The sequence below is a fragment of the Polypterus senegalus genome, chromosome 8 (assembly GCF_016835505.1).
Source record: "Polypterus senegalus isolate Bchr_013 chromosome 8, ASM1683550v1, whole genome shotgun sequence".
NCBI classification, from domain to species: Eukaryota; Metazoa; Chordata; class Cladistia; order Polypteriformes; family Polypteridae; genus Polypterus; species Polypterus senegalus.
The window spans coordinates 134584942-134598966 of record NC_053161.1 but is presented as its reverse complement, the minus strand read 5'-3'; the positions used below and the strand labels follow the sequence as shown (position 1 = coordinate 134598966).

The window sequence follows — 14025 nt, the reverse complement described above, 5'->3', positions numbered from 1 at the left end:
CAAAGTCTGTGAACACTGATGATGCAGTCAGTGCTGACATCCACACAATCCTCACACACCTGGAGAAAAGGGACATATCCGCTGCTTTACACGCTGTTTACCTATGCCTGTATGGCCTCTCAGAACAACATCAGCATCATTTAAATTTGCTGATTACACTACAGTCATAGGGTTGATTACTGGGGGAGTGGAGGCAGAATATAGGACAGAGGTGGCAGGACTCATGGCCTGGTGTCCGGAAAACAACCTCTCCCTGAATACAGATAAAACCAAGGAGATGATTATCGACCCAAGGAAGAGGAAGATGCAGCACGCTCCCATTTACATTGGTGAGGCTGAGGTGGAGAGAGTAAAAATCTTCAAATTCCTTGGAACCCACATCGGTGAGGACCTGACTTGGTCTTACAATACACAACACCTCATTAACCAAGCACACAAAAGACTGTTCTTTCTGAGGAAGTTGAAGAAATTTGGCATGACAACCAAAATTCTCACCAATTTCTACAGCGATACAATAGAGAGTGTTATCACCTGCTCTATTATTGTATGGCACTGTAACTGCTCCTTGCAGGAAAGAAGGCACTCCAGCGTGAGAGAAGCTACAGGAGTGTAAAAACACGAACCACAAGACTGACACAGTGTTTTTGTTTTTTTTTTTTTTTTCTCACAAGCAATCAGACTCCTCAACAATGCTAAAAGTTAGTCGATCCAAACCACAACTCATAGCCTCATAAATGGTACTGAGTGCTGTGGTATGTCATCAGGAACTGTGCACCTTATTTTGTAATCTTATAATTGTAATTGCTATTTATTTTTATACTTCTTTTGTCTTTCTGTCTTTGTATGTGAAGGTGAGCAAGCAAAGTAAGAATTTCATTACATGGTTTTAATATTTACGGTGTATATGACAATAAACTTCATGTTTCTAACTAAGTAATCGTATAGTAGAAGATGCAATCCTGTGACTGCCTGTGTTTTAATCGACTTTCCTGCAAAAGGTGAATTTTTAAACAATGTAGTTTTTTTTTTTTTTTTTTTTTTTTTTTAAATGATAACTGACAGATTTCAGGGTTGTGTGTCATAAAATGTCTTGGTTATGTACTGTAAAACCAAGTTTTTTTGGAAAAGAAATTCCTGAAGCACAAAAATCTTTTTTGCGTTATTTTAGTTTATTGGTGTAAACAAAGGTATTTAATTGTGTAAAAACTTTTTGGAGAGTTGTGCTCACTACTGTTCTGCCATTTGCAACTCCTATATTAATTATGTAAGCGGAATAATAGCTGCTAATTCTTGGGTTTATAATTTAGACACAATGCCAAAAAACTATTTTTAACAATTCTGAAATTTTAGTTAACAATTGTCACTCAAATAAAAGTGAATAAGTTTGTCTTTTTCTGTTCATTTTATAGCACTTTTGTAGAAAAAGTTTAATAATAGTTAAGGTGGATGCACTTAAGAAGAGCCATTTATTGGCATTGAACATTAGGACATAAAAACTGCATTTCTGTTTGCCTTTTAGGCTTTGTAAACAAATTTTAAAGTGCAGATATGACATAAATAAATAATTAACAACCAATTATCAAGGTAGCATAATCAAAATAAAAAATGTACTATCACCAAAATCGGCCATAACCCTGTGATCCATAACCACAGCCAATCGTGATAGAAAAATGGCATTTCTCTTTCATCCAACTATTTTTATACCTGTGAATGGAAATGTTTTAATTATGAAATATAATGATGATCAGGCTACTGTGTAATAACAGTGACGAACCTAGTCATTTATATGGCTGCAACTATACAAGACTGAAGTATTTTTTTAGGAATTATCTAAGCCGATTGTATAAATTCTGATGTCAGTGAAATGTATAGCCTTCTTTCCAATGATAAACAAGCTTTAGATAGTAAACATCAGATGACAGGCAGAAAATATGAAGCTCACAGAAAAAAAGTCCTCAACCTTTTAAACATTTTGTATTTAAATAGGTTAATTAAAAAAAATTAGCCGTAAATGATAAACATTTCTATTACAAACTATTTCATTTATATAGTGTCGCCCTTAATGCTATCATTAGTATCAAGTCAAAGTCAATTCACATTCACACAGCACTTTTAAGACAACTAAAAGTACAAGATGTTTTGCAATAATAGATGAAAAAAAAAAAAACCCCATTAGAATTAAAGAATAGAAAGCAAATGCCAAAAGAAAAGGCACACCTAAGAGCAGTGCCTGCCAGTTGACAGCCATTAAAATACATACACAGAAGATGAAACTGTTAAAACTAAGATGTTCGTTTAGATTGACAGTGTGACCTAAAAGCTAGTGAATAACGGTAAGCTGTTAACTGTGATTTAAAAATCATTTGTTGGAGCCAATCTTATTGAGTGGTGCAGGCTTTTGCATAGCCAGGAACCCACTACAGCAAAGGCACGATCACTCCAGAGCTTAAAGCAGTAGTAATTGATCCCATTATACTTTTTTTTTTTTTTTATTGTGCTAGTCATGACCCCGGCAGCATTTTGAATTAGTTGTAGTTGAGACGAGAGATGAGTGGCAAACACCAGTACAGAAGTAATTACATTAGTATAAATGCAATGAAACAAATGCATGAGTAATTACATAATGTATAGTATGAAAGCTTCACTTTAGCTAACTGTAAGGTTATTGGCAAAAAATAAAAATCAAGTAGAAATTCTCTCTACTGCCTACTCTGCAGTGTATGGGATTCTCTCTGACACACTGAGTACTTTTAGTTTCAGCAGATGTGTCAGGAAATGCTACTGGGGTTCCAACACTACTATATCAACAGCAGTACACCTACATAACTCTTGGACTTCATCTGCTTGGAGAGAGGGATCTGTATCTAGATTTCACTTTAAGTTACTGATCACCCCTCTTATTTACCTATGGTGTGGCATTATTGAAACTAATTTTGTTACATACAGATACAGTACCATGAACTTTGTTCCCACTGCCTGTCACTGCGACGTAGTACTGATTTTGTTTACATTGGTGGCTTTTCACTAAATGCCATTGCATTTTTAGTCATATTAAAATGTTTGCTGTAACTGTTTTAGTTATGCTTGGCAATAATGCCATGTTTAATCTTTGAGTTTAAATGATATGTAGTATTAAATCATTATTAGGATGATAAAGTGCCATATACCTACCATCAATTTGTCCAGTGTTTAACTATAGATTAATGCACAGAAATTTGATACATTACAGTAAAATTTCTTTTTATAGTGTAACTAATATATACAGGTGTATATATATAACAAAGATAATAGTCCATAGATTTTTTCTTCCCTTCTCAACTGCATAGCAGAATGCTGTTGCTGTATGTCCAGATTTAACAACCCACAAACATGTTGAAAAACCATTTGAAAAATTTTGAGAATACAGGTTTTGATCCTTAAGTGAAGTAACCACATATTTATAAACCTCCTTAGTCCACTTCAGAGGTCAAATGTTTTATTTTGTGAACTATGACATGAAAGTAAGTGTGAAGCCTTACATAGATGATACAAATGTTTTTGTATGATATGGATTGCATATTCTTTCAAATATTTTAAGTAAAAAGCATAAGTTTTATACCAGTATTTTTGGAAGTGACTTGCTTGAAATAATGACAAAGTTAAGCAAGAGTGGTTTTGTGGTTGGATGGAGTAAAGTAATGATATATGATCATGCTACTTATGCTGCAGAGTTTTTAAACTGCATCTTTAGAGTTGCAGAGCTCTATATGTAGTATAAACAGAGGTAATAAAAAAGAATTTCACTAAATCAAGTGTGTGTAGTGTTCTTCTGTAGCATCTTAAAAGGAGTTAAAACACAGATTGACATTTTCTGCAGTTTATGAAAGACTTACACAGCTTTCATGCAGTGGTCATATATATATGTATATTTTTGTCCCAGGTGAGAAGATTTTTGACATTGACAGTGGAAGGCATGCACCCCTTCATGCACCACCTTCAGAACACTATACCATTGTCTTCAACACATTTGTTATGATGCAGTTATTCAATGAAATTAATGCTCGAAAGATCCATGGAGAAAGAAATGTCTTTGAAGGCATATATAACAATCCCATCTTCTGCAGTATTGTGATTGGGACATTTATTATTCAAGTAAGTTTCCTTGAAGTAGTATTATTTTCATTTGTTTTATTGATTTAAGTCCTTCTATAAGTAAATATCCATCCATCCATTATCCAACCCGCTATATCCCAACTACAGGGTCACGGGGGTCTGCCGGAGCCAATCCTAGCCAACATAGGGCGCAATGCAGGAAACAAACCCTGGGCAGGGCGCCAGCCCACCGCAGATAATTAAATATATAAATTGATAAATCTGTTCCCTTTGTTTAGGACCCATTAAGACTAACTAGTTTCTGCATGACACCTGTTAAAGTTTACTTTTATCATTTATTTTTAAGGTAAGTTTTGTTTACTAATGTTTCTTTTACTGCTTAATACTTTTAAGCCTCTTTTCAAATTTCTTTTTTGGTACATTAAATTTATATAGTTAGGTTTTGGTCACACTAAACAACTGTAATGTTGATTTAGAATAAATGTAATTGGTTCAACTAAAATATATATATATATATTTTTTTTTTTTTTACATCCCCTCTCAGATTATTATTGTTCAGTTTGGTGGCAAGCCATTCAGCTGTATAGGGCTTTCAATTGATCAATGGTTGTGGTGCATCTTCCTAGGAATTGGAGCTCTTCTCTGGGGACAGGTAATGTTTGTGTGTGTGTGTTATATTTTTATATGTTGAGAAATGCTGCTTTTATAAAAGTACTTTCATATGATGGCACATGTGAAAATTTAAGAACCTTACTATCTAGACTTTTCATTTGAAGTGGAGGTCCTGTACTTGCTTTATTTAATGAGTTTAAATAGGGTTATTCTGTGTTTTAGTATTTGTGAGCATCTGTCATCCTCTTTAGCTAGAGTGGTGTGACATGTGATGTGATTTAGTTGATTTTCTTTTCAAGCACTATTTCGTGGAGGTTTGACCTCTGTCGAAATACTGGATAAATGGGTGTAAATTTAGAGAGAATACCTTTGCATTTTTCTTTCCCCATGTTCACATAAAATGGATGATCCACAGCCTACCAACAACAGGACACCAGTAAGAGAACATAAAGAGCTTGGTAACAGCCATTCAGAGCTCTGACAGTTTTATTATAATACAATATTAATAGCCTTAACAAGAGATACAACAAGAGCAGGCTTTGTATAAAAAGGCTACAGTGCTACAGGATTACATAGTTAACTATGTGCAAGTCACACAGTTACCTTTGAACTTACTGGGTGTGTGGCTGCAAACAGATGCTTGTATTTAAATATTTTACCTGCTTAATCTGCTAAGCAGAAAGCTATTCTGCTGCTTTACAGAAATCCTTTATTTGAAATTCCTAAGTTTACTAATGGTTTTGATAGATTAATCAAATCTGTGTATTTTAGTTTGGGTTTTAATGAGCCATAGCCATTTTATTTTTATGTGCTTTTTCCACTATTTATTTCTGAAATAAGTTTCAAAGTTAGGGAAAAGGCGAGAATTACAAAGTATGCAAGTATAAAAAGGGTTGAAATAGACACTTGCTCTACCTTCATGTCCTGAAATGTTTTGTGCAGGCAGTTTCATGTCATTTGAGCATTGCCTCACCCTTATGCAGTATGTTACATTAAAAAGGGTTGGATGGGGTCATTTGGGGAAAAATGGTTTGCCCAAGATTTTAAAGGAAAACCTACTTTAGCATGGTTTAAAATCTATGCATCAATTCCAGTCATCCTTCCATTTTCTGTACCCATATCTTCCAATATAGGGTCAAAACTAGTGAAAACATTAAACTAATATAATTTGTTTTTAGAACTTTTTTTTTTTTCATTTTTTTCATTGCATCCATCACGTGGCTATGGTTAAGATTTTAAACATGATTGAACCAAACCCAGTACAATTTCTTTTGTCTTTTGTGTATGATCACCTTTTTTGTCAAAGGCCAACTTCTTCTCTGAATCCACCACTGAATAAATTTGACTATTGTGTTCTCTCAAACCCATTTAGTTGATTGCAACTATTCCAACAAGTCGGTTGAAGTTCCTAAAGGAAGCAGGTCATGGCACACAAAAAGATGAGATCCCAGATGAAGAGCTTGAAGAGGACATGGAAGAAATTGACCATGCTGAGCGAGAGTTACGTCGTGGACAAATTCTTTGGTTTAGAGGTCTTAATCGAATCCAGACCCAGGTATGTTTTTTGTAGAATTTTTCACCTTCTTAATGGTGGTTACATTTTTGAAGCAGTAACGCATACTGTTACATTTGTGCTTTTATGCTACCTTACTATTTAGAGCAACTACTTCAGTAAGCATTTTGTGCTCTGTCATGTAATATAACCAATGGACAGAGTTACTGGCTATTTTTATAAGCAGATTAATTGCCTCTAGATAATTGGCTTTTCAGTTTTAATTTTGTACATATTAAATGTCTATGTCCATTTTTAAGTTTTTAAAGTATACTTCAGTATAAATTTGATCATTGTACTTGGACATTGTGGCCGGTTGGTGCATTAATTATCTAGATTGTACATGCAGAGTTCCTTCAAATAGTATATCCTGGGTTTTCTTTAATCTTATCTGCACAGTATGTGCTGGGGATTCTGAGCACAGGTAACATCTCCTTGGTCTTAAGTTATGCTTAAGCTTTTTAGTCTTCAGATATGCTGTCTGCATGTTATAGTTTTAATATAGATGTTTAAGATGCATCTATTTCGGTCAAGCCTGTCAAACAGTAGTGATGAGCGAACCCCACGGTGTTTGCTTCCCCTCAACTTGAGAGAAATGTATTGAAGTCAGTGGGAAAAGGACTAACTGAACTAGACTTGACTGGATTATAATGGTGCAGTCATCTTTAAAGTGTCTATGACGGCTAGGAAAACATCTGCCAACTATATGGGACTGATTATTGAGGCCAGGGTTGTGTGGCAGCAGTGCCAACCACTGCACCACCTTGTTTCTGCAAGATAAACGAGGAAAGAATGCAGCCAGAGATGCACAGTCATATACACTCACCTAAAGGATTATTAGGAACACCTGTTCAATTTCTCATTAATGTAATTATCTAATCAACCAATCACATGGCAGTTGCTTCAATGCATTTAGGGGTGTGGTCCTGGTCAAGACAATCTCCTGAACTCCAAACTGAATGTCAGAATGGGAAAGAAAGGTGATTTAAGCAATTTTGAGCGTGGCATGGTTGTTGGTGCCAGACGGGCCGGTCTGAGTATTTCACAATCTGCTCAGTTACTGGGATTTTCACGCACAACCATTTCTAGGGTTTACAAAGAAGGGTGTGAAAAGGGAAAAACATCCAGTATGCAGCAGTCCTGTGGGCGAAAATGCCTTGTTGATGCTAGAGATCAGAGGAGAATGGGCCGACCGATTCAAGCTGATAGAAGAGCAACTTTGACTGAAATAACCACTCGTTACAACCGAGGTATGCAGCAAAGCATTTGTGAAGCCACAACACGCACAACCTTGAGGCGGATGGGCTACAACAGCAGATGACCCCACCTGGTACCACTCATCTCCACTACAAATAGGAAAAAGGGGCTACAATTTGCACGAGCTCACCAAAATTGGACAGTTGAAGACTGGAAAAATGTTGCCTGGTCTGATGAGTCTCGATTTCTGTTGACAGAATGAGAACATGGATCCATCATGCCTTGTTACCACTGTGCAGGCTGGTGGTGGTGGTGTAATGGTGTGGGGGATGGGCCAACTTTTCTAAAGAATGCTTTCAGCACCTTGTTGAATCAATGCCACGTAGAATTAAGGCAGTTCTGAAGGCGAAAGGGGGTCAAACACCGTATAAGTATGGTGGTCCTAATAATCCTTTAGATTGAGTGTATTTCGTCAAAATAAAGTGGAAATCCCGAAATCGTAGTCAATAGTCATAAAAAATATGTAGGTCTTTTAAATGCAGAACATTCAGTTTGGTGTGTGTCATGATTGAAGCTGCAGGCTGGCTCGTTCTATTTTTTGAAGTTGCGTTGAAGGCTATCCAAACTGTCTGCGCTGATGTTTTGAACTTTTCTATCAAAAAGGCTGAAACCTCTTGTACATAGTAAAAATCTTTCCTTGTTATTATTATTATTTTATAGAGTTAATTTGTCATGCTCCTTCAAGGTTTATATCCACATGGCTAATTATACATGCTTAGCGCACTCGCCTCCTTCTATTATACTGAAAGGGAACTCGAAGAGCGACCTCAACATTTGGCAGCAAGTGAGAACTTGTTTTGTTTATGCTCTGTATGTTTCATAAAATTAAAATTTTGAGAACCTGTATTTACTCTGTTCTACCACTAAGTAAGTCCCACAGAGTCTGTAATGCAAATGATTAGCATTCTATACCGCAGAGACTGTCCTATTCAATGTTGGCTGTTATAGTCTGGGAGATGTTGCACTGGCCTTGCAAGTATTATGGGGCGCTGGGGAAAAATGTTCTTCAAGCTCGGCTGAATTATCAGTAAATAATTCAACGAACAAGAGCCAATGTGAATGCAGCAAATTCGGTGAGAATAATGCTTTGGTGAAATTCTCTGATCAGCACTATTAACCAGCCATGGTGTCCTTAAATTCTTGAAAGGCAGTTTGTTTTTTTATGAATGTCCTTTTTTTATTTATTTTTTTATTAAGTTATGTACTGTATTTTATAGCAGGCTGCATAATGTTAACAAGAGCTGACATGGCAGAGTTCAGTGCTATATTTAGACAAAATGGTATTAACTTTACTTATTCACTGATTTCATTAGCAGTCTGATACTAAATTGTTTTTTGTAATGATAACAGGTTTGTACATTTTTTGGAGGGTTTTTGCTTTAATGTAAATATTTATATTTGTAAAGTAGAATAAATTTGACTTTGTATGCAAATATTCACATTAAAGTGTATTGCTGAGGGTCTTTTAAAGGTTAGGACAGATTACATTTTTAAAATAAGGGAAAGATCTTCAAAAGAAATTTTAAAATGACACAAAGTGCCTTTTCTTTTTCATCATCTCTTTTACACATTAGGACCTCTCTCTGTCTGTCTCGCTCGCTTTTTCTTTCTATCTCTTTTTCTAAGTTAGCTGTCACAATCTCTGATTCCTTTCAGATGGATGTAGTGAATGCTTTCCAGAGTGGAAGTTCCTTTCAGGGAGCTCTAAGGCGGCAACCTTCCATCGCCAGCCAACATCACGATGTAACAAATATTTCTAGCCCTACACATGTAGTGTTTTCTACTTCTACTGCCACCACTGCTTCTACTACTGTGGGGTGTGAGTGTGTGTTTCTTAGTGCATGAAATTAACATTTCCTGATTCACTCGCCTAACTATTCTCATTCTTTCCCAAATTGATGTTTATAACGGAGAAAAACATCTTTCATAAGGCTTATATGTTTTTATTTCTTAAAGGTGGTTTAAGTCTTCAAGAGTTTAACCCTGAATTTTTTAGAAGGACTAGAAAATTTTGGGAGCAGATATATGCTGGCTGTATGTGCATTTAGCTTTTGTGCTTTTCAGTTCTGTTATGGGGTAGAGGGGATTGATAGTTAATTACACTATACTGAAAATAGTAATTCAGTGTAAATATTTTGAGTATAAGCCCATGTTCACAAAAATGTGTGGCACATTTTTTTTCTAATTGATCCCTTACACTGTTTTCCTTTCTGTCTAGCACAGATTCATTAATCATCTTTGTTTTTTTTTTTTGCTTTGGATGTATTCAAATTGAAGTATGCACTGTTGTACTGTAAAAGATTTTAAAATTGAAATTAATGCTTTTTTTTTCAGGATATAGGTTGAATAAAAATTACAGTAAAGACTAATGGCAGAAAATAAATTTAAAGATTAGTCTATAGCTCAGGTGGAGACAAAATGAAGTATTAAATACAAGCTATTGAATTTAATTACTTTGTGTTCAAGTAAAAATGTTTTTGCTGAAAAATTGATGACAGCTTTTCGTGGTTTACAACAGTAAATTGGGGGTATTTCCTATCAGGGCAGAACAGCACAGTGATTTGGTGCTTCCTTAATCTTTTTGAATATTTATGTTCCTTGTATAATATACACCATAATGAGTATTCCCCATCTGAACACAGAAATATATCTTTGTCTAAATTATGACCATTAAAATTTCATAGAAGTTAAAATGTATTAAGTATATACTTGATATAGAAATGGACATTGTGTAATTAATATCTGTAAATATGTAAATTAAGAAGCACTGCTTAAGTCAAGGTTGGCAAAATATGTACATCCTTGGTTAAATTCTGTAAATGTAGTATGTCAACCATTACCTTTTCAATTAATCAATCAACATTTATTTATGTAGCACATTTTCATACAAAAAAATGTAGCTCAAAGTGCTTTACAAAATGAAGAATAGAAAAATAGAAGACACAATAAAAAATAAACATAAGTCAACATTAATTAACATAGAATAAGTAAGGTCCGATGGCCAGGGTGGACAGAAAAAACAAAAAAAAAACTCCAGAGGCTGGAGAAAAAAAAAAATCTGTAGGGATTCCAGGCCAAGAGACCATCCAGTCCCCTCTGGGCAATCTACCTAACATAAGTCAAACAGTCCTCTTTGTATTTAGGGTTTTCGTGGAAGTTCATAGAGTTTTAGTATTAATCCTTCTTGGCATTAAGTGTACATGTTCATGGCATTTTGTTCACGTCTATCCTGTACCAGTTCTGGAAGATGTTCTCCTTGAGTGCACTGATGTTTGAGTGGTGCAAAACCTGTGTCTTCAAAATACCCTACAGGTACTCGGGTGTTATTGAGTACAGCAACATACAGTATTTGGCTATTCCAGCCCTTTCACATTATTCTTCCTTAAAAATGCAGTAGTAGGCTTGGATGAATGTTTGGTGTCATTGACATGGTAAAATATTGCCTCAAGGTGTAGAGTATGGAGCCCCTAAGGAGACATGAGCAAAAAAATAAATAAAACTAACTTTGTGGCATTTTACACTTTCTCTTGCAAACAAAAAATGTGTTTGTTTCATGCCTCTTCATGGGTTCTGTAGTTGAGAGAAGGTAGTATTTTTTTTAATTTTTTTTCTTTCAAGATTTTGCAATGTATCGGAGTTTCTGATGCCATCAATGTATAGTTCTCCATCTTCACCATGCATATTCTGCAGTTATATAAGGGCGTATTTATTTTTGCACAAGGCCTTTTATCATTTTGTTAAACATTCTTTCCTGATTTGTTGTTGACATGTTTAATTGGAAACTGAAACCAGGTATTACTTATGTATTATAAGTAAAATTGTTTGAGGTTCTTATTTGATGGTAAACACTGCTGAATTTTTTAGCTTTCAGAGAGGTGGTACTTATTTATGCTGTGTACTGTTCATCTAAACATATGAAAAAGGCACGGTTGTCAAGAAATCAACTAAAATATGAAATATTTGCTTTTCAGTAACACCACCTCTAGCCCTTTGTTTTCACTTTTGGCCCTTGGAGTTGTTCCAGAGGCCTGTTATGCAGTAATCAAAATAAATTCCTCACAAAATATCAAATTAGTCAGTCCGTCAATCTGGAAAGGACGACTAGGACATTTTAGTTTTAGACAAGCCCCTGGTTATCCACTGTGTCACATATTGTCTTAGGTTTGCATCTATCACCCTGTTAAGAATTCTTCTGCAAGAATCTGTCTAAAAAGATAAAGAAAAGCTCAGCCTTTTCTTTAAAGATGTAATGAACCCTAGATCTTTTATCTTGGGCTCTTTAGGCTTCACTGTTTATCTGGTTTAGACTCCATCAATAACTCACAGAATAGTAATTGTTAGAGTAGTAACAAATGAATTTGCTTAAAAAGTTCTAATGTAGATCACAATTAAATGGACAGATGAGTCAAAAGAACAACATTCTGGCCAACATGGATACTTTTTTTTTTAAATCTAGGGGAAAATACCAGCAGTTACGCAGCATGGTGACAGAGTCATTTGGAGATTTATTGCCACATCAAGTACTGGAAACCTGTCTGTCACTGGAGTAACCATAATCATGTTTTATATCCGTCTTCATTAAATAATGCCTGCGATTCAGCTTTAGCTCACACAGAATATGTGCAAGTCTTGCATTTCGGTGATTGCCTATAAAGCATAAGCCAGTCTATATTAGAATGGTTCAAATGATTTAGAGTTTTAGACCCATTCCTAAACTAAACCCAATGACCTATTGAGAGAGGATTTAAAACACAGAGTTGAAGCATTTCCGAAAGGAACAGTAAGCCCTATTTTCTTGATCTCTATAAGACTGATTATTAATTGCAGGACCTTTCTGGTTGCACTTACTGCTGCTAAAGGTGTCCTAACCACTTATTTTATTTGAGGGGGGAACAATATTTGTAAAATATATGCATATGTAAATGTATCTTCCTTTTATGAGTAATAACAATACATATTCCCATTATTGAAGGTTTTAATATATTTTTCCTAATAGGATGAGCTGATGCGTAATTTTATTTAATTTTATTCTATGAGTGAATCTTCCATTTCTTTTAAAGTTAGTTGATTATTTTCATTGTGAAAAATTCACTAGTTGATAAATTATTGGATTTTTTCTTAGATGGTTATTTTAAGTAACAAACTCTGATTTACGATTTAACTATATAGTAATTTATGAAATCTGTGGTTTCTTTTAGGAAGATTGCTGCTCTCACATTAGTTTGTCTTTTATGATGTATTTCTCATAGATGAAAATAAGTGGGTTGGTTTGAAAAGCTCTTTGTAGTACTCAGGATGAGTAATACAGAATTAAAATTTCTTGGTTTGATTTGTACAATGCTTTGTAGAAAGCTTTACAAACTTTTAAAAAAAAAAAGGAAGGGCACTCTAAGGGGCATTTTTCTGTGTGCCTTGCTTCCTTTTAAATTAGCTTTTATGTTTAGGTTTTGTTCTGTCACACTGCATCAGCATCCTTAATTCTGTTGTCGCCAGAAATTCTGCAGTTTAAAGTCAATATTATAGAGAATGTCAACATAAATATATGTTAATTATACTTTTTTCTTTTTTTAGTGCTGACCCAATACCAGTAGTTTAGTGTGGTGCATTTCTCAAAAAAGGTGAATCTTTGAAATGGGCACATTTACAATGCATTATATAATGCACAATTTATTATTTGGTGCATTTCACAAAACCTTGCTTATTTGGCTTCTTTAAAAGGAAGTATAAAGTGCTTCTTTAACTCTGGCTCTGAAGTTGCCTACAAAAGGCATAAGGCAATTGAAATAAGATTGACTGACAATACTTTCATAATATGTTAACCTGTTTGGCCCTTAAGTGAGATTAAATCATTTTTTAAAATGTAAATGACAAAAAAATTATCACAAAACACACAGTTTGGCACAAAGTATAGCCATTGCTTCTAAGACAAAAAAACAAAATGAGGGAACACATGGCATGAAAAAGACACCTTTCTAAAGAACAATAATACAGTAATCCTTCCTCGATCGCGGGGGTTGCGTTCCAGAACTCCCCACAATAGGTGAAAATCTGCGAAGTAGAAACCATATGATTGTATGGTTATTTTTATATATTTTAAGCCCTTAGAAACTCTCCTACACTGTTTATAAATATTCTCCGCACAGTTATACAGTAAACCCTTGTTTATCGAGGTTAATCCGCTCCAGACAGATAAATGAATTTCCACGAAGTAGGATTCTTTATTTATAAATCTAATATTTTCACAGTTAGAGCATTGAAAACCTGTTTACAACCTTCTAAATATGTTTTTCAACATTATTAGAGCCCTCTAGACATGAAATAGCACCCTTTAGTCAAAAGTTTAAACTGTGCTCCATGACCAGACAGAGATGACAGTTCTTTCTCACAATTAAAAGAATGCAAACATTTCTTCCTCTTCAAAAGAGTGCGCGTCAGGAGCAGAGAATGTCAGAGAGAGAGAGAGAAAAGTAAACAATCAAAAATCAATAGGGCTGTTGGGCTTTTATGTATGA

The 14025-nt window shown here is 34.8% G+C and overlaps 1 protein-coding gene across 4 annotated transcripts in view; it reads left to right on the top strand.

The window, feature by feature from the left end:
- Nucleotides 1-14025, top strand: part of atp2b1a (ATPase plasma membrane Ca2+ transporting 1a) — a 225119-nt gene that overhangs the window by 196497 nt on the left and 14597 nt on the right. The window contains exons 18-21 of one of the 4 annotated variants that reach the window (XM_039761793.1): nucleotides 3920-4131; nucleotides 4637-4744; nucleotides 6077-6259; nucleotides 9170-9256. In XM_039761793.1, the coding sequence (XP_039617727.1) occupies nucleotides 3920-4131; nucleotides 4637-4744; nucleotides 6077-6259; nucleotides 9170-9256 (590 nt within the window). Of the gene's footprint in view, nucleotides 1-3919; nucleotides 4132-4636; nucleotides 4745-6076; nucleotides 6260-9169; nucleotides 9333-14025 lie in introns of all 4 variants that reach the window. The other 3 variants (XM_039761797.1, XM_039761796.1, XM_039761795.1) reach the window with 3 other exon arrangements.